The sequence below is a fragment of the Oryctolagus cuniculus genome, chromosome 6 (genome assembly GCF_051225735.1).
Source record: "Oryctolagus cuniculus isolate XC-2025 breed Fujian yellow rabbit chromosome 6, ASM5122573v1, whole genome shotgun sequence".
Lineage (NCBI taxonomy): Eukaryota > Metazoa > Chordata > Mammalia > Lagomorpha > Leporidae > Oryctolagus > Oryctolagus cuniculus.
The window spans coordinates 144,852,895-144,879,273 of NC_142872.1; the positions used below are offsets into that span (position 1 = coordinate 144,852,895).

The 26,379-nt window shown below is 42.2% G+C and overlaps 2 protein-coding genes across 31 annotated transcripts in view; one reads left to right on the forward strand and one right to left on the reverse strand.

Annotated features, from left to right (window-relative positions):
- The window catches only part of SAMD12 (sterile alpha motif domain containing 12), a 490,839-nt gene extending 468,323 nt beyond the window's left edge, over positions 1-22,516 (reverse strand). For 5 of the 29 annotated variants that reach the window (XR_016235909.1, XR_016235910.1, XM_089335618.1 and 2 more), the window contains exon 1: positions 21,779-21,940. Coding sequence is in view for 21 of the 29 variants with exons in the window: in XM_089335618.1 (XP_089191744.1) it covers positions 21,779-21,791 (13 nt within the window). In the remaining 8 variants the exon portion in view is untranslated. Of the gene's footprint in view, positions 1-21,778 lie in introns of all 29 variants that reach the window. The other 24 variants (XR_016235908.1, XR_016235907.1, XR_016235906.1 and 21 more) reach the window with 16 other exon arrangements.
- LOC149126322 (uncharacterized) overlaps positions 20,465-26,379 on the forward strand; it is a 79,989-nt gene continuing 74,074 nt past the window's right edge. Inside the window, exons 1-2 of one of the 2 annotated variants that reach the window (XR_016235911.1) lie at positions 20,465-21,407; positions 21,527-21,640. Coding sequence is in view for 1 of the 2 variants with exons in the window: in XM_089335627.1 (XP_089191753.1) it covers positions 21,359-21,640 (282 nt within the window). In the remaining variant the exon portion in view is untranslated. Of the gene's footprint in view, positions 21,641-26,379 lie in introns of both variants that reach the window. The other variant, XM_089335627.1, reaches the window with a different exon arrangement.

A 26,379-nucleotide genomic window follows, 5' to 3' on the forward strand; every position in this document is an offset into this window, starting at 1 on the left:
GCTGCATGAGATCCATGCAAAGTTAAGAACAACTGATAAGAAACTACCTTTTTGGGGTCACCTACGTAGGCTATGTAGCTTACATTCATCACCTCACTTAATCCTCTCACCAATTCTGCTGGATGAATGGGGTTGTTCTCATCTTCCAGATCAAAATGATTGACGCTCAGATGGGTTATGCTGCTGTAAATGAGACCAGGATCTAAACACAGTCAATAAACTTGCATCATGTTAGAATCACCTGAAGCACTTGAAAAATCACTCATACCTGACTATCCATGGGAGACACCAAATTGATCGTCCCTGTAGAACTCAGGCAGAGATAAATCTAATAAGCAGCCACAATTAAGAACTGCCACGTAGGGCACTCACAACCCCTAAACCTTGTGATAAATGAAGAATGAATGGACATTTCAAGATTAAGTCTGATTACCTGGGACAAAATGTTGGTGAAGAACTGGATAAAGGGCATGGTGACTTTACCTTAACATCTCTGAATTATCCCAGGAAAGTACCCGTGAGAAACAAGGTAGTGACTGAGAGACCGTGCTTCAAACATGTGGCCATCAGAAGAACCCACCTAAATCTGAATTCAAAATGAACAGCACATACTATGGAGACTATAATGTGTACACTGTACATCTTACAACAAAGATGTGCAGTGTCTAGGTTGCCACTGTGAAGTATACATTTTACAGCTATGGCTTCTGCACCAGATTTTCTTTTGTGAAATGAAGAAGACGATTCCATGATGCACAAACTTCCTTTCGATTCCATCATCCTGAGAGTCTGACGTTTCCTGTCATGATCAGAACCAAGTGATGACCATGTGCCCAGGACAGCACAATCACAAAGACAATGGTTAATAGCAGCAGGTACAACGATTACTGGTCTCCCCGAGTTCCAACAGCAACTGCTACTGCTCTTGACTCTCAAAGGGCTCCAGCTCATGGCATGCGCAGTGACTATTGTGAGTTTTGTCTCAGTCAGCCTGTATTCACTCTGTTTCCTAACAACTCATCGTTTGCTTGAAGATTAAGTCCTTACAGTTCAGATGGGTTCTTACCCCTAACTCCAAGGCTGAAACTGTAAACTGGTCCTAAGACTCAGCACATTCTGTTATCCCTGATCAAGTGAACCACGCAGTCCAACTAGAGACTTGTGAACTTTTGCAGGAAACTGTGAGAACAGGCTTGTTTTCTGCCCCACCACATGTGAAACCAGGAGGATATGAGCCAGGAACTTCTGTAGCAGTCTTCATCTCTCAAGATCAGAGTTTCTGTGTGAACAGAGTCACACAGCAGAGGAGGAGGCAACATAAAGAAACAGCCCAGGAGATACAATCAGAAACCAGAAGAGAGCTTTTCCCAAGGCTAGTCCTACATGCACACTACTCAGGTAAGGAAACCAACACACAGCCTCTTCTTTCTTAGGTGTGGTAGATGAACTTGGTTGGGTTCTCTGAGACTTGCAATTCATATGGAATATATGATGTTAAACTAAACCATGAAAAATTCTTCACATGTCAGTGAAGTTTTTTTTTTTTTTTAAATCCAATATATCAGGAAAGGAACTTGAACTTTTTTTAAAAAGAATTTATTTTATTTGAGAGAGTTACAGACAGTGAGAGGGAGAGACAGAGAGAAAAAATCATTCTTCCTTTGGTTCATTCCCCAATTAGCCACAACGGGCGGAGCCGTGCCGATCCGAAGTCAAGAGCCAGATGCTTCTTCCTCTGGGTCTCCCACGTGGGTACAGGTGCCCAAGGACTTGGGCCATCTTCTACTGCTTTCCCAGGCCATAGCAGAGAGCTGGACTAGAAGAGGGGCAGCCAGGACTAGAATCAGTGTCCATATGGGATGTGGGTGCCGCAGGCAGAGAATTAACCTTCTGCACCAAGGCGCAGAACTTGAACTTTATCCTGAGTGCAGTAGGATGCCCCTGAAGGGTTTTAAGTGAGCAAATCTGGTATTTCAAGTTAAAAAAAATTACTGTTTTTGTGGATATCTCAGAGGTTGAACACTGCAATCAGAGAAACTAAGTTTAGGGGTTTTGGGGTTATCCAGGTAAGAAGAGATGAAATCCTAAATTAGGACAGAGGTAAAGCAGATGAGAGGAAGAGATGGGTTTACAAATCATATAGATCAGAGGCTGGCAAACTTTTTCTATAAAGGGCCAGATGGAAAATATTTTAAGTTTGCAGATAAGACTGTTCCAACTACCACATGTGTCATCGTGGCACAAAAGGCAGCCATAAACCATACATAAAATCACTAGCTTATCTACGTTCCAATGAAACTTTATTTACAAAAACAGGTGATCATTTGTTAATGCTGACATATTCTGGAAAATGGGTCAAACTTGATAACTTATTGGCTGTGACTGAGATGAGAGTATAGAAGTCAAGCTAACTGCTTGGTTTTGGTCTTTATGTTCTCAGTGATTGGTCCCAGAATCATAAATTCATTGTGACATTGAGAATCAGAGCAGGAAGGAAACTCATTAAAATTATATAGTTCGAGATCATTATTTTATTGATGATATTAATAGCAGATGTCTCTGATGTGGCAATTAGATAGAAATTCTGGTCCTATCTGCTAAACTCTGGTTTCAGTGGTGGCTCCATTGCACTATATTACTCTCTTTCATGCCTCTACATTAAAAGAGTTTTCTCTGCAGCTTTGAGACCACCATATTTCATGTAATAATTATTGTCCATTTGATAAATATTAGTAGACATCAATAATGTGTCCTAGGACCACTGGGAGATAATTTATCAATGTCTTATCTTTGTTACACACTCCCAAGCCATTTTTTGTGCCTCTGATTTTGTTTTAGATCTGTTTTTTTAAATGGTTGTGAAACATTCATCATAGTTCTATGCTCTAAGGATTATTTACTTTCTAATCTGAACAATGTTTCATGTTAAAAGTGCATAGAGAATTTATTCAAGCCAAGAACTAAAGACAGTGCTTACTCTGCTTCATAAGGACAGAATAAATCACAGAATGCATTATCAGAACATAACTACAGTCAACTCCATTGAATCCAAAATATCCCATTAAAAAGCAAGCAAAGTGCCTTATGACTGCTATGCACAACCAAAACCATCGTAAAAAATTAGAGGAAAATGTCAAATATTAATGGCAGTAGTACTCAAACAGTACTTTACACTTTGTGTTTCTGTGTGGGTGCAAACTGTTGAAATCTTTACTTAATATATACTAAATTGATCTTCTGTACATAAAGAGAATTGAAAATGAATCTTGATGTGAATGAAATGGAGAGGGAGCGGGAGATGGGAGGGTTTCGGGTGGGAGGGAAGTTATGGGGGGAAGCCATTGTAATCCATATTTATTAAATAAATTCATTATTTATTAAATAAAAGTTTAAAAAAAGATTTAACTCCCAAAGGAAAAAAAAAAAGATGAATCAATGGATAATTTTCTTCTTTCTCCTTTCCAAAGGGTATATATAATAAGCATGTAATTCTAATTCTTTTAAAATGTTAATTTAAAAGATATAGGGATATTGATTTGCTGCAAATATATTTTCCTAATTCTTGAATTCCTAATCATATCTTGCTCTATTACTAGGAGATATTAAATTAAGCAAAAATAATAGATTGATAAAACAAACTCTTTTCAGTTCTAAATATCTAATACAGCTTAAAACAAGATAGAATTATTTTCTCTCCATGATTAATGAGTGACTCTTAATTTAAATATCTCCAGACATCATACCTTCCTTATTATGAGCTTATTTCTAGTTACCACTATCTTTTTTCCTCATCAATTGACAAATAATCCTGAAATAGCTGATAGGGTATCTTAAGTTCAAGCGTCTGTATGCAATCTTTGAACACAGATGCCTCATTCTCAAGAGGAGAAAAATCTTAGAAACACTGGGTATTGCCCCTTTCTTGCTTCTTTCAGGAAATCCTTATCCCATAGATCCTTCCCCTAAGAATGGGAGTCCAGGTGTCAAAATGAAGGACAGAGGCAGTTTCAAGGAGCAAATGGCCATGCCAATATCTGAGCCTGCTGGTTAGACAGTTGGCTCTTCCAAAAATGCCAGTTCAGCATTAATAATCTATCAGCCGTTTTCTTCAATGATGAACTGGTGAGTAGAAGAAGAGGGGGAAAAAAGAGAAATCTAATGTGGATGGCAAGAGACAGCTGTGGAGTGCTCCTAAGGGACATCTCTCCATTCTAGGTTTTAAAAGTCAGCAGAAAGAAACAGATGGGAAAGACTCTAGGAAGCCGTCAGCAGCCTGTATGCTTAAGTCAGGATCTGAGATGCTACAATCTTAATGTACAAATTCAACCAGAATTCCTTCACACAGCAGTACTGCACCCCATGCAATCGTTTCCCACTTGCCCCTTTCACACCAACATGGGGTTGGTGCCACCCCAAGAAAACTTCTCAATAGCAAATATTACAAAACTCATTCTTGTCCCTAAGAAGTTCTATAAACAGGAAATCTTTTTTAGACAAGGATGTATTTTTTTTTATGACTGCCTTTGAAAATCTGAGCATACACACATGCACTTCAGCACTAGAACTGGATTTAGGAAACTTGGGCCTTCTTCTACATTCTATCACATTGCCTGATGCTGTGAGCAACATCTGAATTTAATCAATTTTCTGAGCATCTACTATGAAGCAGGTATTTGAAACAGAAATCCTAAATTCTGCATGTAAATTGTCAACTTTCGCAAAAACAAGAAAAAGGTACACAGACATTGAACCTTATCTAGAAGTTAATAATAAATAAATGGGTGGATAAGGTCATAGACTCTGGCTCTCCTATGAGTAATTAACCAATCAAAAATCTAAACATTATTATATAAGAACACATCTTCCTTGCCCTAAATATAACCAGATAATTCAGGTAATTCATCTAACACAGAAGACAATGATTCATAATCCCAATTCACATATAGAAAGCTTTCAAATATTTTAAAAAGTGAGCCCCCAACTACAAGCAGAAAGCCTAATATTAAACAATTGATGAAAACAAATATAAAAAGAGACCAGAATGAACTATAAACACTTGAAATGAAGATGAGGAGTTATCTCCTTTTAAAAAACAAAATATAAATATCCTCAATGAAACCTGGAAAAACACTAAAAAAGTTTCCAATAACCAAAATCATCTTGAAAAAATTAGAAATTATAAATGCACAGAAAGTTATAAAAGGTAGCAGAAAACAAAAATAAGTTGAAAAAGACAAAATAAGTCTAGAAAATTTATTATCTCAAAAATAGTAGGTGAAGAACATAACTGATATCAGATAAATAATTCAAAAAAAATTCCTAGAAATAACATAAGTTTCCATTTGTAAAGTTCATTAAATATACAATACAGTAGATATAAGCCAACTTTCACTAATGCACATTCTTATGAAACTTCTGAACACTAGGGCTAGTATGAAGAAAAAAATCACTGTTCCTCAACAGTTGAGACAAGGGCTGATAAAAATCATTGAATCTCAAAATGTTAAATACACTCAAATAGATTGCCTTTTAGGTACTCTATTATTTAACACAGATCAGGGAAAACATGATATTTGTCTTCTGGGGACTGACTTATTTCACTAAGTATACTGGTTTCCAGTTGCATCCATTTTGTTGCAAATGACAGGATTTTTTTTTTTTTTTTTTTTTTTTTTTTTTTACAGCTGAGTGGTATTGTCATGTGGTAAATGGAGACAATATTAGCACCATCTCATATAATTATTATAAACAGGTAAGATATTTAAAAGTAACAACCACCAATATGGTCTAGATAACAACCCATCGAAAAGCTATTACCATCAACCGGTACAGTGATATCAAGGTTTATAGGCTCAAGAGCAACCGTGGCTAAGATCAGTGAATGCCTAGTAAATGCTAGCTACTACAGTTAGTTGCTTATTTGTGTTTTTACAATTTTTCTTTCTATGCAGGATATAAGCAATTTTTATATCCTGAAAAATGTGTTACTTTATTGAAAGGCAAAAAGAGGGGCTGGCGCTGTGGCATAGCAGGTAATGCCACCGCCTGCAGTGCTGGCTTCCCATATGGGCACCAGTTCAAGACCCAGCTGCTCCACTTCTGATCCAGCTCTCTGCTATGGTCTAGAAAAGCAGTAGAAGACAGCCCAAGTCCTTGGGCCCCGGCACCCCTGTGGGAGACCTGGAAGAAGCACCTGGCTCCTGGCTTCATATCAGCACAGCTCTGGCCATTGTGGCCAACTGGGGAGTGAACCAGCAGATGGAAGACTCTCTCTCTACCTCTCCTTCTCTTTCTGTATAACTCTTTCAAATAAATAAATAAATATTTAAAGAGAGAGAGAGAAATATCTTCCATCTGCTGGATAACTCTCCCTCCTGCATGCCCTCCCAAATGCTTACAAGAACCAGGACTGAGCCATGCTTAAGACAGGAGCTAAATCCAGGTCCTCCACCTAAGTGGCAGGGACACAAGTACTTGAACAATACCTGCTGCTTCTCAAGGTGAATGTTTTTAAATATTATTTTAATTTGGCTATGTAGAAGACTGAGTAATGAATAATCAACTTAAATACTGGGAAAGGAAAAGAACTCAACCTCTCATCACGTTGAGTCAATAATTGGGGCACTTTTGGAGAATCATACTATGTCAGGTTCCATTCTGGTGGCCTTCAACCATAATTTAAGAAAAATTATGGATCTTTCATAGAACATCACATTTATAAACTCCTTCAAGGCAGACTCTATGTCATCCTTTTTGATCACAGCTGCAATGAAAGAAGCCACAATAAAAAGACTCAAGACACTAAGTTTTAAATTCACTCTCTGCTACTAATTATGTGACCTTGCCAAGGGAGTCTTCACAGCCCTAGCTATGAAATGAGAAAAAGAGCACCTGTGCTAGCTGCCAATGGATCAGCTCTGGCTCAAATGAGAAACTGTACTTTGAAAAGTACAGAGTGCTGTGTAAATCCAGGGACTTATTATTTCCATGATGATGGCCCTAGCAAACACATGGATGCCAAAGCTACCATCTGTTGAGTTTCAGTTAAAAAAATCTTGGCCAAGCAAAGCAAGTCAGAGGAAGACCAGCACTTCTGAGGGTTGGATGATACTTGGCAAGCAAAGAGGACAAGAGCTGGCATTAGAATCAGAGACAAGGCCCTCGGCACCCAGAAAACTTAAGTCTTACCACCCTTGAGGGTAGGAAAGGAGCAGGGGATATTAAGAAGTATAGATTGTATTTCTATCTTGGTAAAACTGTGAATTTGGTCAGGTTTATTATCAGCATACCTTTCAACTTTCCTTTCAGAAACTATCCCCACTTCCTATGGTTTCCCTAAAACTTCAACCCCAGATGGTAGAATCTGAGCACTCTGTGAGACCTCCTGCTTGGAAGGTGTACCTAACTCCTGCTCCACATGCAAACACCCACTGAAAATGAGTCTCTTTGGAAAATGCCTTGTTCTCAAAATTGTACCTGCCCCTAACATCTGAGAATAAGAAGTCCTATTCCATACCCGCCCTCCATGGGGTTAGTTATCACAAAATTAACTGATTTCCAAGAAATTGTCAAAGACCACATGTTCTCAAAGGTCATCATTTAATAGACTAATTTTTTTAAAAAAAGATGTATTTATTTGAAAGTTAAAGTTACTGAGAGATAGGGAGAGACAGAAAGAGATCTTCCATCTGCTGGTTCACTCAGTGGCCATACGACAAGGGCTGGGCCAGGCCAAAATCAGGAGCTTTATCCTGGTGTCCCATGTGGGTAGCAGGGGCCCAAGTACTTGGGCCATCTGCTGCTGCTTTTCTGAGGCCACTAACAGGGAGCTAGATCAGAAGTGGTGCAGCTGGGACACAAATTGTGCCCATATGGGGTGCTGGTGTTGCAGGAAGAGCCTTAATTTGCTACACCATAGTACCAGCTCCTAAGAGGCTCATTTTAGAAGAAAATTCTGAAGATGATAATGTCTTAAATATTCTTAAAAGTGCCCCAACTAGGAAATTAGATGGACATCTTTTTAGATAATATGTTAAACAAATTCCACATCTAGTGCTTACTAGCTGAGTGACCATGTGTGACTTACCTTTCTGTGTCTCTTTTGTTATTTGTAAATAAGTATAATGGTACTCTCATCATAGGGTACTCACCAGCAGCACCATTCAGAGAGAAGAGTACCTGATTTCAGGGCTAAATCATCTGCACTATAATGGTCCTTTCTCTATAGTTATCCTTGCTAATTTTTTATTTTCAAAAGCTCCCTCCCCACAAACTCCATTCACATAGCCCATGAACTGTCAACTTCTCAACAACAAAAGCTTCATTTGAACTTGTTTCCAGTGTAAGGATAGCTCTATGTCTTCCTTCTTCCAATGTCTCCCCATGTTTACACCCTCTTCAGCCTTGACCTCTCTCCTGTTATCGCCATTTCTCCCTTTCACTTTGATAGGTTTCATTTCTATACATGTGCCTCAAGTGGAGTCCTCATTACCCATTTAATCCTTAAACCCTCATTACACAGATTTGTCCCCATGATTCAGAAGGCCCTTTTCTTCTTGCCACACCCAGTGAGTATTTCCCAGGACACAGCTTTCTGGCTCTCTGTGCATCAGGCAATGCTGACACACTCCACGCTGCAATGCTTTATCTACTCCATTTGGCCACATCTTTTTGTCTCTTCTGCTTCCTCTTCCTTGGCCCATCCCTTAAACATTGCAGCTGCATGGCAGTCATGCTCCTCTCACACCAGGAAATCCATTGCTCTTGTCCACCAGGTCTCTTGCCATCAGTGTGTACATAGGTTCTGAGAAGTATGCTATGTGAATTGGTGGTTGATTGAGGTGGTAGGAACAGCATAAACAAAGACAGCAGGGATTCAAGGTAAGCTGTCAGCCCAGGAAATAGTATTGAGGAAAATGTCTTAGGAGGAAAGTGGCACATGAGCTAGGAGCATGAAGGCCATGGCATTCTGGGAGGGAAGGAGTTTGGACTTCATTTTACTGGCAGTTAGGAGCAACTATGCATTTGCCACTCTACAACGAAACAACCTCGAAATCCTGTTGTTTCCCCATGAAGCCTTTCTTTTACCACTTTTATGTTTCTTTTTTCCCCTAGAATGACATTATTTCAGCCTCTCTCTTTTTTTTAATCTTTGCAGACTAAATCTAACTTTCCACAGCAGTGACTTCCCTCTACATACATACATACATACATACATATCAAACCACCTACAATAACTTTTCAAAGGGCTCCAGGGCAGTGTGAGGATGTTGATGTGGGCAAGGAAGCCCCTCCTTCCCGCATGGATACAGAGACCACAGGCTCTTCCACAGCCTCCCCTGCCTACGTGTCCTGCTCAGGTCTCTACAATTTTGTTGTGATACATTGGCAATATATGTCTTGAAACTCTGTAACTTCCAGAATGGGAAGGTCAAGAGCTTTAGATTTTTTTTTTTTTTAATATCCTAGCTCTGCTCACAGAGCTGGCCTTATAGCAGGTATACAATGGAGACTTATTGTCCAAATAAAATAACAGTTGTGCTAATTGTGTCTGCTGGGCACACAGATGAATTTGAAAGGCAATATGGGAAAACAAAACTCCAAAATTATGGGCTCTTCACAAAGAAAAGATGCAAATGTATAGAAAGCTAACACCAAGATAAACATGTTAATAGAGATGTGGGCCAAAAACCTGAAAGAATTTTCTTCATTGCACAGAACAATGAAGCAATGTTTTATTTTTCTTATAATGCTGTTTTGTTTTATGTTTCCAAGGTTTCCGAGAGACAACTAGTACGTTAGGACCAAACTACCAAGCTAGGACAAACCAGAAAGCAACATAGTTCAGTGAAAAAGCAAGAAACATAGAATAGGGCATATTTGGTTACCAAGCCCAGCTCTGCCACACATTAAGAAATCATTTATCTTCTCTGTGTCTACATTCTCTCATCTATTAGATGGGGGAAATCCCACTTAGCTCACTGCAGTAGGAAAACTGATTTCCTAAGAATGGACATAAAGACCCTGGCTCAGAATAAGCACAAAAATAACATCAGTTCTCTTGTTCAGTCAACCAGTAGTTAAGTACCTTCTATGTGCCAACCATGGCTGCAGGCACTAGAGATAATATCAGAATAAAAAAAGTCAAAAGCATGGTTTTTTAATTAGTATTACTCATCTATAGTCCCTGTGAGAAGAGGATGGAAGCACCAAGTCCTCACTCTGTGAAAAATATACATCATGTCCACATACATTATATACAACTGTAAGGGGATCAAGGATCCTATGGAATTCTTCAGGGTCTTCTTGTGATCTTACTTTAAGAACCCTGCCTTTAGACTAGTGTCTTCCAAGAATGACTGAGGGCACATATTGGATGCAGGACTCCATTTCTGATTTAGCAAGAACAAGTAGCCAGGGGAGGGAAGTAGAAACCTGGATGTTACCAATAATCCTAGGGGATCTCATCATATATGGAAACTCTGGCCAAGAAGACCTCAATCTCCCACAGACCTGGTTTTCCTAAGCTTATGACAATTATTATAGAAATATAAACCAAACCCTTCTAGAGCTTGGCACATAATAGTCAATAAATAAATGTAAAGGGCCGGCGCCGCGGCTCATTAGGCTAATCCTCCGCCTAGCGGCGCCGGCACACCAGGTTCTAGTCCCGGTTGGGGCGCCAGATTCTGTCCCGGTTGCCCCTCTTCCAGGCCAGCTCTCTGCTGTGGCCAGGGAGTGCAGTGGAGGATGGCCCAGGTGCTTGGGCCTTGCACCCCATGGGAGACCAGGAAAAGCACCTGGCTCCTGGCTCCTGCCATCGGATCAGCGCGGTGCGCCGGCCGCAGTGTGCCGGCCGTGGCGGCCATTGGAGGGTGAACCAACGGCAAAGGAAGACCTTTCTCTCTGTCTCTCTCTCTCACTGTCCACTCTGCCTGTCAAAAAATAAATAAATAAATAAATGTAAAATGAAAAATATTCCACTTCTAAGCCACAGGAAATAAGTGCTATTCTATATACAGTTCCTAGATGACTCTGTAAATCTCACAGTTTAACCAGGCAGAAATATTTACTAAATGACTGTAATGTACAAATGCTAGGTTTTTAGAAAACTAACAAAAGGCAAGAGCTGGGGACCACAAAGCATGGATGTGCATCTGATGCTGCCTTCCAAGGTGGAAGGGGGAGAAGGAAGATGGGGACTGATCAAGGCCAGAAGCTGAGTGTCCCATCCCCATCCCTATTCCCTGATCTTTCTCCTTTACCTAAAAACCTTTTTTCATCAATGAAACAATCACAAAATTCAAATAAAAGAAAAGACAAAGCACATCTACTAAAGTCTGGTTAGTAATTTATTTTTCTTCATGTGATGCACAGGCATCCTCTCCAAGTACAAAAATGAAACCCTCCACTGAAATGTTCACATTTTACAACCTCAAATATCTGTGTTAGACAACCACGTGCCTGAGAATTCCGTAGCCATGCCAAATTCCAGTATTCCATATCATAGTACCAGAGACCAGCAGGAAGTCCTGGGAAACCCAATATGTTAGTATCCAAATTCAATCTCCTAAACCACTTTTTTACTTTTGGAAACAATTCCCTCATCAGGTACTATACTCAATTTGTAGCCAAATAAAACATGTTCTTTGCAGGTGAACAGTACTGCTCCCATTGTATACAAGGACATGTGATGAATCACCCAATTCTGTATCCGAATCACACAGACTGCAAACATAAGCCGGGCCCCAGTGGCCCCTGACTTCCTCAAGGTTTAATCACACTAGAAACAGCTAACTCTTTCTTAGGCTTCTCTTTATGGAATCCAAGGCTCACCAACTCTAAGCAAGACCAATACATTTTTCCTACTCTGGCTAAATTCACCTTCTGTGGCCTCTTAAAATGTTTCTTCCATTTCCTGTCTTTGAGTTATGGCCTAATTTTTCCCAAAAGCAAGGCTTATCCATTTTTTTTTCCACCAAAAATAAAAAAACCCAACATAGGGAACTTTATAGCAAATTCATTAGCTACTAACTATAAAATTAAATTTAAAAGTATTCTTTTTCATGCCAAAGCCAGTGAAATTCTAGGGTACATCCATGCTTGAAGTCCGGACTAACTTGGAATCAGAGATGTATATTTGCCATGACTATACTGCATGGGCTTGTATACTGCAGCCCAAGGAACTCACCTTTGGAAAGTTGTTTCCTCCTAAACCATCCAACTACCTACAAAGTCCTATTGCTCTAAGTCCCCTGTGCTTGTGAAGTTCTCATTATCAGCAGACGTTTAATACAGAGAAAAAATATACTCCAAATAAAGGAGAATAATTGCGAGGCACAGCCACTCTGGAAAGTTTGGCAATTTCTTATAAAGTTAATACTTACTGTATGACTTGAAAATCCTACTCCTAGCTATTTACACAAGAGAAATAAAGTCAGGCTCACACAAAAACCAGTAAGCAACTGTTAACAGTAGCATATTCAAAATAACAAATTACTGGGAATATTCTCAATGTACTTCAATTGGTAAATGCACAAACTGCAGTTTATCCATTCAAAGGTATACTACTTGGCAACTAAAAGGGCTGGGCCATGGATTCATGTAGCAACAAGGATGAAGCTCAATGCACTACATTACATCAAAAAAAAAAAAAAACCCATACTCCAATGGCAATATAGTATGAGATATGATTTATATGACATTCTAGGAAAGGTCACAGTATAAGAACAGAGCATTAGCTGTCAGGGTAGCTGTTGCCAGCACAAAGAGTTAACTACAAAAGAACAGGAAGGAATTGGAAGGGGGAATGGAATTGCTCTACATCTTGGTTGTGGTAGTAGTTACAAGAATTTACATGTTTGCCAAAACTTAAAGAACTACAAAGAGTGATTTTATTATAGGTAAGCTAGATGTAAATCCAAATTGTAAAAATTTTTAAATATTACTAGAAAATTGTGAAACAGATCAAGAAAGACAGAGAAAACAATACACTTGAAATGTGGACTGGCATCTCAAAAGTAATTGTGTAAAAGTGTGAAAATATTTTATCTGGAGAGGATAAACAGAACTTTATCTCCTATTAACCAAATTTAGGTTATAATTGTAAATATGTATTCATTCTTGAAACAAAAAAGAATCCATGTTTTGTTATGTAACTTGGCAATAAGATTTATGTCAGCAAACAAAAATACCTTTCATTTCACACTTGATTTTTTGTAACCCAATTTTAAGGGTTATATATATATATATATATATATATTCTATATGTAGTATTTCTTTAGTTATGTAGTATATATAGTATGTATATATGTCTGTTTCTCTGCCTCTCTCTCTCGTCTTGAATGGTTATCTGGATTAATTTGGTTAGATTTTAATTGGGCCATAGCTTTATGATTCCAGCAGTTTTCCAAAGTCACTTTCAAAGAACCCATGAAATTTTTCCTCTTTTGCAAGAACTGACATTTCTCTTTGCAATCAACTTACTTTGCATATATATTGTATGTTTAGGTAATGATCAATCAGAGGGACCAGCCTTGAAAATTACTGGTGTTAAGTGGCAGGTACATTTTTGGTGGGGGAAAAATGATCTAAGTGATGAATCTTTAATGAATATACTCATTATAACTTTTTTTTTTTTTTGACAGGCAGAGTGGACAGTAAGAGAGAGACAGAGAGAAAGGTCTTCCTTTTGCCGTTGGTTCACCCTCCAATGGCCGCTGTGGCCGGCGTGCTGCAGCCAGCGCACCACGCTGATCCAATGGCAGGAGCCAGGTGCTTATCCTGGTCTCCCATGGGGTGCAGGGCCCAAGCACTTGGGCCATCCTCCACTGCACTCCCTGGCCACAGCAGAGAACTGGCCTGCAAGAGGGGCAACCGGGACAGAATCTGGCGCCCCGACCAGGACTAGAACCCGGTGTGCTGGCGCCGCAAGGTGGAGGATTAGCCTAGTGAGCCACGGCGCTGGCCATCTCATTATAACTTTTACTCCCTTCTGTTTCCTAACTGCAGATAGCCCTAGAATGAATGCATCAAGTAATACATTTTAAATTAAGAAAGTTTTATATTTACCAATCACAATTCATCGGTTTTTATCCCAACTCTTCATTCCTTCAGCGAGCACCTACTACTGTGTCAGACTCTGCGTTACCACTGAACTATGAAAATGCCTTGGATGCTTGCTTAGGTGTGACAGGGAGACAAAAAGAGCCAGATGACATGATCTCATCTAACATTTACTGTTTATTGAGCACCTACCAGACCGGATATTAAGAGCTTCCTTGAGACTAACTTAACCCTCCCAACACGCCTCCGAGGTTACTATTATTAAGATTTGCACTGGAAATACAGATGACAGTATCCCGGAGCTGTTCAGTGAATTGTCTGGGAACACACTGCAGGTCCTGGGCACAGCTTGGGTTCAAACCTCGATTGGCCGCAGGACTTGCACATTCAAAACCAACACTGTGAGTACATATGTGACAGCCAGGCACAATGGGGGCTGGGCAAGCCTGAGTCCATTCTGTATCCAAGCCTGAAGGTCAGCTGAAGCTAAGGGCCATATCTCATAACCACATCTGATACACAGTACAAATCTATCAAGTCAAGTCAGACTTCGGATTTAGTGAACAGAATACCACACGCGTCCCCAGCAGAGCACAGGGAGGGTCAGAGGAACATAGCTTGCCAACAGGCTCCTCCTAGCCCCAGCAGAAGAGGCTGCTTAAGGCAATGAGGTAGGCCACTCTTATCACCCAACAGCTTCTGCCCTGTCCTGCTCTTCAGAGAGGCAAGCTGTACAGGCAGCTCCTTGCACCCACACTTAGAAAAAAATCAGACTAAATATAGCCATTTGCTCTCATAAGCCAGCCCAAAGCAGGTGGTACAGCCACATTCCACTTTGGAAAATCAGGAAGGAATCATCTTGATTTACAAGAGTGGAAACAGCAGCTCCCTCACTTGCCCTTGTGGTTTCAAAAGGACCACATACAAGATCTGGCTGAGCTGTGGAGAGTGCTGAGGGTTTAGCCATGCAGATAATGGAGCCCATAGGAAAAGGGATAACCAGACCTGCCTTAGGAACCTCCTCATTCACCTTCCTGCCTATAAAAGTTCAAAAAGCCACAGCACCAGGACTTCCATTAGGAGGCACTCATCACCCACACTGCACTCCGTCTCACGCCCTTTACCGTTCCCACCCATCAAAATCATACTCAAAAGCTCACTAAAATGCTAGTCCTTCCGTTGGGCTGTCCCCAACTAGCTCGGAACTAAATGCTCCATTTGTTCTCAGACCTCCCACGTTATGCTGCTTGTACTTTATTTAGCACTTATATCACTCAGCCTAATCTACTTCTCTATCCCCTTCACCCAAGTGGAAGCTGGAGGTGGGGGGGGGGGGACAGAATGGGCCCAGTTCCCTTCCTCATTAGACTCTGCACCAAATTTAGTAGAGTTCCTTGAACATGGGTGATGCTCGCCTGCTTAGCATTGGAAAATGCAGTGAAAAGAGCTTGAGTACTCCTTATTCCTCTTGATGAATTAAATGCACAAATTGGACACTCACTATCAGGAGTTCAAGCATGGGCTGCAGATGCCCAGCTGTGCCTCTCATAACATGTCACCACAGCATCTCATCTGCTGTGACTCAGCACTACAGAACCCAGTTACACCAGCAAAGGTTCCACACCACCTCCCCTTCGCAGCACCAGCCCTTTTTTCTTCTAGTGTTGGAGGACAAGACAGATGAGAAAGAAAAGAAGGGATGAAAGGGATTGGGAAAGGATGGGCTGTGCAATGCAACAGTGGCATTGGATGGCAGCCCTGCCTGTCCTGGCTGAAAGGACCATGAAAGAGATGGGTGTGGCAGAAACCTCTGCCACAGCAGTTCAGAAGTAGGAGGTGGAGTCTCCCTTCTTATTCACACAGTCACTGGACAGGAGTTTTCAATGACAGGATTCTAAACAGCACACCCACGTCCTAATACAGAGTGATCAACCAAAGCTGCTGGTGCAAGAAATTTCAGACCTGATGGGCTAGAGAACAAAGTAAAAAATAATAAGAAAAAAAATAAGAAAAAGGCAAAAATCAACTCTTGGTAATAAGTGACATGGAAGGTAACTGGGGAACAGATAGTTTTAAAATCACACCATGTTGCTGTAGAGATAAGTACCCCCAGAGAACTTGTCCATTGTCCCTTCGCTTGTCCATCTTGCTCTCCAGAACACATTTGGGAGTTCTCCTTAAGTGTATATGGGAACAACCGCAGAAATCAAAAGCATATACAGCCCACCCATTAATTCTTTCACCTTACATTCACTCAAACTTCATGGAGAATCTACCACAGGCCAGGCCCAAGACCTATTCCTTGCCCTTAGAAAGTGCCAGCAAGTAGACAAGGTGCACATAAGTGACACTCCCAACAAGCAAGGGAAATTATAAAAGTGTGGGTGGGGTAGAATCAAGAGAATCATCCAAGGACAGGATCAAGTCCTCCCTTGATTCATATACACTTTGAGGAGAAATCCATCCAAACAACACCTCTAGTCTCTACCTCTGCCCTGTTATGGGCCCTACTCAGGGGAAGAGAAGTGAACTCTGTTGTGCATATCTAGGAAAAGGAACAAAGTTCAAGGGCACAGCCCCTTACTACCTTTCTTTGGATTCCCCCTGCTTGTTGCAGGAGCCCAGATTCTCTCTGCTGTCTGTTGGAGAGGGAAGCACTCTGTTAAGGGGTACACTCATTCCTGGGGTGCAATATTTGCAAGCCTACTTTACCATCCAAATGTCAGCAAAAATTAAGCCCTATACCCTTGTACTATAGATGATATTTTTAATGCTCCTTGGTGACTCCCTTGACTGTTACTTAGTTCTGAACTCATGTAGAGAGTCATCATTCACTGAGCTAACTGCTGCTAGTGTTTGATTCAATATTTGCTTTTTTTGCACAGCTATTTTGATTATTACCTAGGTTTACAAAATTTTGTTCTAGGAGAAGAGCTACACAGACCAAGAATTGAATGACTTATCAGAGGTCATCTGATAGCCACCTAAAAGAGAAAATGTAGCTCCTCTAATGTGGATATGATTTAGAGCACACAGCTTGCCACTTGAAATCTTTGAGTTGAAATTGTTGTGCAGAATATTCTTTAAATTGTTTTTCATTTGAAGGTGGGAGGGGAGGGGAAGAATATGAATCTGCAATCTGTTGGTCACTCCCTAAATGCCTGTGACAGCCAGGGCCAGGCCAGGCTGAAGCCAGAAACTCTAGCCAGTCTTCCACATGGATGGCAGGAACCCAAGTATTTGAGCCATCACCTTCTGTTCCCAGATGCATTAACAGGAAGCTGGATCAGAAGTATGGAGCAGCCTGGAATTGAACCAGCATTTCTTTATTTTTATTTTATTTATTGACAGGCAGATTGGACAGTGAGAGAGAGAGAGACAGAGAGAAAGGTCTTCCTTTGCCGTTGGTTCACCCTCCAATGGCCACCACGGCCGGCATGCTGTGGCCGGCGGGCTGCGGCCGGTGCACCACACTCATCTGAAGCCAGGAGCCAGGTGCTTCTCCTGGTCTCCCAAGCGGGTGCAGGGCCCAAGGACTTGGGCCATCCTCCACTGCCTTCCCGGGCCACAGCAGAGAGCTGGCCTGGAAGAGGGGCAACCGGGACAGAATCCGGTGCCCCGACCGGGACTAGAACCCGGTGTGCTGGCGCTGCAAGGCGGAGGATTAGCCTGTTGAGCCATGGCGCCTGCCAAACCAGCATTTCTGCTAGACCTGGAATAGAAGGACTATGTGCAATGTTCATCTCCTCTACTTTTCTTTAAAGCACTGAGGATGAAGCGAGGAGGAGAGAAACTGGGGAAAAGGGAGTAGAAATACCCTTCTTTAACTCTGGGCCATCAGGCATTTATACTTTACTCATGAAACAATTACTGTGGGCTTCCTAAGTGCCAGGCACTGCATTCTTCAAATACACGGATGACCACAACACTGTCTCTGATAATTCCAATTTTCTCCTTCCCCTATATAACATTGTAACCCATTTCTGTTAGAAAACAATCTAGCTCTAGAGAAGCTAGCTCTCTGTTTAAATAAACAAAGGCAATGAATGCTAATATAATGCAACCCAAATGCAAACCATAAAGTGGTACCCTGTTCCAGGCCAGGGAAGCATGGCACTGAGGTGCCCAGCTGCTCATAAATGCAAGAAATAGATTGCCATTAAATTTGGAGAAAAAATATAATCCAGGGTAGTCATAAAACAATAAATAAAGGGCATCTCTTTGTAAACACAAGGGTTACAGATTCAGCCAAGTAAATGAGTGCCTGATTTGCAGTTAACATTTTACAAGCTCAAGTTTACTTTAGAAAAAGGCTACACATCATAAAAACCTTCTAATTTGTTACTGCTCAGAAAGACCACCTGGCATGAACGAGTGAAAAGTTAAAGACACAAAACCCACACAGAACAGATATTTGACTGAATGGTTGACACTGGTTACAATGCCTGAATCCCTTATCAGAGTACCTGGCTTTGAATTCCAGCTCTGCCTCTTGATTCCGATTCCTGCTAATGCAGACAGTGGGAAGCAGTGGAAATGTTTCAAGTAGCTGGGTTCCCACCACCCACATCGGGGACCTGGGTTAAGTTTCTGGCTCCTGGCTTCAGTCGGTTGTGAAAGAATTTGAGTAGTGAGCCAGTGAATGGAATATCTGTCTCTTCTGTCTTTGTCACTCTGTCTCTGACCCTCAAAAAAATGTGCCAATACACAACTGTTTTAAAGGAGTGAATTAGGATGGAGTGCACATAACATTTACTGGAGACCTGGGTTCTAGACACCCTACTATCAGCTCTTTGTTTGCTTTTTTAATCCTCGATGTTCCCCAGAAGTGGATAGTGAGCATGTTTGGAAACTAAGGCTCAGATGTTAAATAACATGTATTATATTCCCTATTCTAGTTCCTTTGGAAAAAAAATCCCTCATTCTCAGAGTCACTGTTTCCCAAAAAGCTTGGTAAACTGGTCTTTAGTTGGTCTTGGCCTGGGAGCTCCTATGAGATAGCCATGTCCTTCAAGACAGTTAGATCTTTGTCCTGAAGGCAAAAACCAATAACAACCCATTTGTAGTTCCCACACACTACATATGTGCCCTAGAAGGACAACATCACTCTCCACAGTAGATGGAAACTATTACTCTAAAATATCTTTTGAACATCAGGTGGAAGAGAAAAGCACTTTCTTCAAGGTTACCCCTACTTCAAGTCTTCACAAACTCCCCTATTTTGTGGTATTGAGGCTTCTAAGAAATCTCTTTCCATTTTCGTGGTGCCTGTTACATAATCCCCATAAGCATATTTGCCAGGAAATCCACAAGCATTTACTATGTATCTACTATGGGTCAGGTACTGTGCTGTCAGCTGCGAATACAAAGTCAAAGTCCTGACCCAAGGGGCTCGAAGTCTAATAAAGGACAGATTAGGTAGAATAAGCTTTCAGACAGATGCAAGTGTGTGTGCGCTAGGGTAGCTCAGTGCAGGAGGCCCCTACAGATTGGGCTGGAAGTGCTGGGAAGGCAGAGGGAAAGAAAGGCCTGGGATAGATTCCCAGAGGAAGTGAAGTTCCCCTAGAGCCATCAAAGACCAAGTGGGAGTACAAAGAAAGTCCCTATGTGGGCTAAGAAAATTGCCTTTGTGAAGACCAGACACAGGAATCCTACTTGCAGTAAATGTTTTAAATACTCCCTTCAATTATCATTGTGATTCAAATGCAGGATCTCCAGTTAACTAAAAGGTACTTTACTCAAATAAGTCACTAGAAAATACACTCTAAGTCATCCAAATGCATTTTTTTTCCAAAGCCTATTTTTGTAAGCTATGGCTCACTGGTGTAATTACCCATACGACAAGAATATGATAATATTTTTACTTCTTGCAGTGAACAGAAAAATGTTCCCAAAAAACACTGTGGACAGGTAGGTATTTGGCACAGGAGATAAGACGCTGCTTGGGATGCCTGCATTACATAAAAAATGCCTGGGTTTAAGTCCAAGCTCCTCTCCTGATTCCAGCTTGCTGCTAATGCACACATTGGGAGGCAGAAAGTAGTAGAGTCCCTACCACCCATATGGGAAACCAGGATTGAATTCCTGGTTCCTGATTTAGGCCTGGTACAGCCTTAACAGTTGCTGGTATTTGGGGAGTGAACCTTTGGATAGGAGATTTTGCTCTTTCTTTTTGCCTTTCAAATAAGCACAAATAAAAGAGCACTGTGAACTGGTCACAAGTGGGTGTCCCTTAGCTGAGGACACAGAGAGTGATCAGAATCGATGCATCGGATGAATGAGGCAGAAGGGGTACCAGGATGTTAGTCAACCCCTAGTCTCAAGCTCCAGATGAACTTTACCTTGGTTTTTCTGTTTTGGGAGTGGCATCAGAAGTCTTCTTTTACTGTCAACTGTAACAGTGCAAAAAGCCAGATTCTCACTGTATGAGGGCCTCTGCACAGAAAAGAAAACCTAGAACTGTTTTTGAGAGACAGAGTGGGCTTCATTTTCTTATTATCACGGCTGGGAAAGGTGGAAGAGGCCAGCTGGGAATCTCTGCACCTGAGATAGCCCAAAGGCAAGTTCCTGAATTTATGGGAACCCAGTGTAGGCTCTGAACTGCTGATAAGTTAGGGTAAGACAGCAATTATAAGGTAAGTAAGAGTCAGATGAGCTCAACCTCGCTCTCATTCTCTCTCCTGGGACCAGGAGGGGCAGGAGAGCAAGCAGGCCCTAGTAATTCCTTCTCCTCTCCAGCCTACCAGGGCACACTTCCCCTTGGCAAGGAGCCTGACCAGCTAGCAAGCATGCTCTTTCTCCCCGTCGGTGCTCCTCCGACCTGAACTACATTCGGGAACTTTACTTCTGGAGGTGAACCTTGGCTGCACTTTGCTCCACGCTGATTTCACTTCATCATTCAGACAAGTCAGGCAGCTTGGCCTACAACGTGACATCAAAAACACTTCTGGTCTGCACACAGTTCTTGTTCCAGAATCGACCCTCAACAAGAAAGCCTGTATGCTAGGCTAAGAGAACCTGAAAGGAAAAACTCACAAAGTGCCCGACACTGCTTTCAACCAGGAAGTTCAGAGGAGAGAGGACAGCAGAGACGGCAAATCTAAACGCTCACAATTATGTGAGGCAAGAAGAGGGTGGTCTTCAAAGGCTCCGCCCTCCTTAAAGAGGTTGCAGATTCCACTCGGTTTAGGTAAACTTTGCTGACCCCGGGAGGCGCTGGGACACCTCTACCCTCAAGGTACTTCTGTTGCCCACTGAGGACGGCCCTAGACCCAATCGCAGTCCGAGCCTCGCCATGACGCACCTGGCCTCGCCGGGGTCCGCTCCCCACGTGCAGGGGCAGGGTGAGCATCCCTGGCCCGGTGACCACCCAGCCTGCCCTGGTGGAAGGGGGCTGGGAGCCAAGGCATCTCGGGGCTGCAGCCTCAAGCTGGGCTCCTCTCGGCTCTCCCCCTATTTCCAGCACAACGTCTCGCATCAGGGACACTGTTCCGTCACCTCTACCCTGAAGTCCTGCGCACCCACAAGTCTCTTCAAAGCAACTGAAGAGAGCGCCCACAGGCCTCCGGCGGCTCAGGTGAGTGCCGGGAGGTGTAGCAGGAAGGGGCCCGCTCTCCGCCACCCCCTTTCCTCTCCTCCCCACGCTGCAACGGGGATGTGTGGATCGGGGTGCGCGGGGTAAAAGGGAGCTTAAAATGCCCCAAGCGTCCCTTACCTTCCACAGCCATTCTCTCAGAGCTGCCCTAACGCATGCATAATTTTCTCGGCCGAGGTACTCCTCCTGCCCCGCGCTCCCCCCGCCTCTCGCTTTCGCCTAAATATTCTGCGCTCATCTGCTCCAGGACCAACCTGCCGCGGTCACGCAAAGCGAGCAGCCGGCTCCCGGCTCGGCGCGGGGCGCCATGGGAAGTGTAGTTTCCGTGCTCCGAGGAGGCTCGGGAAGGCGCCCCGAGTCCCCCGCGGTACTCGGCCCCATCGTCTCAACGCGGGGCAACAGCTCCGGCTTGGGCTAGACCACACCGAGCCATCTCTCCTGGGGGGCCTTGTGAAGAGGCTTCGGGGACGCGGGAAGTGGCGGGGACTACATCTCCCAACATGCCGCGCGCCGGGTTTCGCTCGGCGCTCAGAATACAGATCCGTGATTGAGACCTTCGCTGTCAGCTGGAAAGGGGTTAGGCACCTGGCCGCGGTGAGGGGAAAAGAGGGAGCGCTCTTGGAATGTCCACTTCCTAGCCGGTCCGGGGGCCTCAGTCACCTGCTACGCCCCCTGGTCCCCGGGCCGTCCTTTGAATGAGGAACTGAGAGCCCCTGGCCGCCTCTTGTTCTTCACCTGTGGCAGAGACCTGCCTTACAGGGTGCGGCGAAACTTGGTCCTCGGAGCCTGGGCTGTGTGGGGTTGGTGGGGGATCCCGCCTGGCGATGCCCCTTCCTTCAGGTCTTGAGGGGCGGTTTCAGCAGCTAAATACATAGCAAAGGAGTCTGGGGGCGGGGGGATGGGGTGGATATGACTTAAAAATCTCCAACAAGCAACATCACCAAAGGGTTATTCGAAGCGAACTCCAAACCAGGATTCCACCGGGCGTCGTCAGCTGATGGAAGCCAGTCTGGTTTCCCGGTAGGAGGCTTTGGGCTTGCCTGGCCTGTGGTAGGGCCTAGTAACAGTCACCAAAAATGAGTGTTCTTTCAAGTTTTGAGCCTATGCCCTAATTCCAGGTGCTTCGGGTGCTATAAACAGGAGGATCACTTGCAGGGCTATAGAATTCCCGAATTGATAATATTGATAAAATCAAGTTTCCAAATCCCCCCCCCCCCATCTGTATGTAGAAATACAAACACTGTTATAGAGAGCAGGGAAAGGTATGGCCTTAGAAAAGAATAAGGCTCGAGGCCGGCGCCGTGGCTCACTTGGTTAATCCTCCACCTGCAGCGCCTGCATCCCATATGGGTGCCGGATTCTGTCCCGGTTGCCCCTCTTCCAGTCCAGCTCTCTGCTGTGGCCCGGGAGTGCAGTGGAGGATGGCCCAAGTGCTTGGGCCCTGCACCCGCATGGGAGACCAGGAAAAGCACCTGGCTCCTGCCTTCGGATCGGCGTACTTAGTTCTTCCATTAGGCAATATGACTGTATAGAGGTACTCTTAAAAGTGCCTGTGTGTAGCCATTAAGTGCCTTGGTGATATTTTAGCTCTTGAGTTCAGGAAGTTGTGTACAAATCAAACCTAAGGTTTCCCATCTAGGTACAGAGAGAGAGAGAGAGAGAGAGAGAGAGAGAGATTGAGATTGATTGATTTACAGTGAGGCAAAATACACGGGAAGAACTTTTCCAACCCAATATGCCAAGCATCCCAATATCTGGAGAGAACTAAGATGCAATTGCTTCCTTTCCCCTTGTGTATGCAAAATCATCAAAGTGTGAAGTCTTTCCTTAGAATGAATCAATGGAAAAGAAAGCCACACAGCAGGCAATATTCATGTTTCTCAACCTTGTCTGTGCACCAGCCTTTTTCAAATACATACTCTTACATACTGCATTAGTCTCAAAAAATCTGATTTGTGGGGAGTTTGGTGGGGGCATTTAAGTTTTAAAAATCTGCAGAAGCTTGTAATCAGCAGTGGTGAAATTGTTGGTCTGTTTTCAAGCATTTAAGATTGGAGTGATATGAAAATGCAAAAGTCACTGAAATCCATTGTTCACTCAAAAACTTCATTCCAGGTCAAGTCTTTGATATGCTTCCTATTGATGTGCATTCCAGTTGACTTGCATTTTTAGTATAAATATAAATAAGACATGAAGGAAATATTAGCCTGAACTATATGAAATAGTATTTGACTGTTTTTAAACCTATAAATAAAGCAGTTTCACTTGGGTTTCCCTAATAAAAAGACGAGCAGCAGAGGTTTTTCAATTCTGGCTGACTGTGAGAATCATCTGGGAGTCTTTGGAGGAAAAAACATTGCGAGGATGCCAACTTTTGGCAAGGTTGTGAAGCAGTAAGAGCTCACATGTTGCTGGTTGTGTACGGACTGATACAACCATTCTGGAAACCCATTTGACATTTTAACCTAAAATGAGGCCTATCTTGTGACCCAGAAATTCTACCTTTATGTGTGTATCAAATAGATATGCATATATGTATTGTGAAAATACGTGCATAATAATATTCATGGCTACATTGTTTTAATAGCTTCAAACTGGAAACTACTCAAATGTTTATCACTAATAGATTTATTAACATGGATTGTGATATAACCAAAGACTCCTATATAGGAGAGATAACAAACTGGCCAATGCGTTGAAATGACCCACCGTTTATTTTGTATGGCTTACAAACTAAGTATTTCTTTTGCATTTTTAAATGGTTGGGGGAAGAACAAAAGAAGCATGATATTTTGTGATGTGTGAAAATTACATAAAAGTATTTATTTAATACCATCAATTCTGCCTTTTGTCCTGCAAAGCCTAAAGTATTTCCACAAGAACCTTTGCAGGAAAATTTGATAAACCCTGCTGTGAAATAATGGGAATGAATTTCAACTGTATTTAATGACATGGATGAACTACATCTTATCAAGGAAGGTAGAGTATTCAAAGTACTTGGTCCTATTAGATGTTCAGATCTCCTTTGCCACATCTTCAGATTCATCATTCACATCAGGTATATATCATAGTTTGTTTGCCTTGTTTTAATGTACAGCATTCATTCAACAAAACAACTATTAGGCAGTCACCATGGGTCCATTACTCTTCTTGGGCTTGGGCTTTCAGAGGTAGCTTCTTGAGAATATCAGAGATGGTACCCAGGATGAGTGAAAGGAAGAAAAAGGAAGGGGAGATGAGGAGGAATAAATAAATAAATTCACTGTTCAATAATACATTATAAAGGCTAGGATCAATGTAAAGATTACTTTTATGTGTCAATTTGATTGGGTCACAGGGTGTCCAAATATTTGGCCACTCTGTATATTTTGGGAGGATGTTTCTGGTTTAAATTAACATTGAATTGGTATACTAGAACTATTTAATTGCTCTACTTGTTCTCAGGTCTTCAGAGTCACACTGTAACTAAATTCAGATATGATGTGTTCTCCTGGGACTGCATGCTGAGTTACCTTGCAGATCTTGAGCTTTGCCAGCCCCCAACAAGTTATGAGCCAGTCCCTTAGATAGATAGATTTTATTTTTTAAGAAAAATTGTATTTAATAAATATAAATTTCAAAAGTACAACTTTTGGATTTTAAAGCATACCCAGGATCTTGGATTCAGGTAGATCACCAGGGAAAGAAGAAAGAAAAGCATCAAAGAGGACGTCCCAGAGATCAGATGTTTGAGCCCAGTACCTGGAAATGCACTGAACTTGGTTTGACAAAGGAAGGGGAAGCATTTACAGTGTGTGCAAGGGCTGGGAGGGGCAAAAGATCATGAGAGGGTGGAGGTCAAAGTCAGGATGCACACCTAAAGGTGCTGACGAATGTCCCCATAGCACAAATGCCCCTGTGTTGCAGTGACAGAGTGTTGATCTCCCACTTAAAGTAAAGGGGAATCAATAAAGGATAATAAATGGGTGACAGTATTCAAAGTTGCCCAGCTAAGGTCTTCAGGGGCAATGGCACAGAGGCCGACATTGCTGTCTGTTATTTGTAGATTTTTATAGTCTTTTTACATATTTATATATTTATAATTTTATATTCTTCATTTGTAGTAGAATGTAAAATTTTAGCTAACAATTTATTATTAATATAATAATAGCAATAACTATCTAGGGACTGATTTCATGTACACATGAATGTGAGCATTGCACACACTTCTTTTTTCATTCACAACAGCTCCTGAGCTGAGTATCAGTAACTTTATTGTACACATTAGGAAACTCATGCACAGAGGAGGTAATAATTTGTCCACGTGTATCCAGTAAAGCAGTCGGCTGATTTCTTTCTGGATATTCATTGTCCTCTTCCTTATTCACATAATTTTTATTTCATTTAAGATGATGATGTTCTAGTTAAAATATTATAGCCTTATTTGTGTGACTAAGTTTTGGCTGAGTGGAACTAGTAAAAACTTTGGTTAAGACTTCTAAGAAAAAAAAATTAAAGGATAAATGACAGCCACAGTGGCTCATTTCTACACTCTTCACCTCCTACCAGTTGCCTGCCTTGAACACAGTGCAGTGTTAGTGGTTGGAGACCCAGTAGCCATGCTGAACTATTTGTTGACCTTTATGATTGGTGACATGAGCTAAAACCATAGCAAAAAGAGAGAAAAAGCCACGGTACTTGATACCAACCAACCAACCAATCACATTTTGGATACCTCTAGA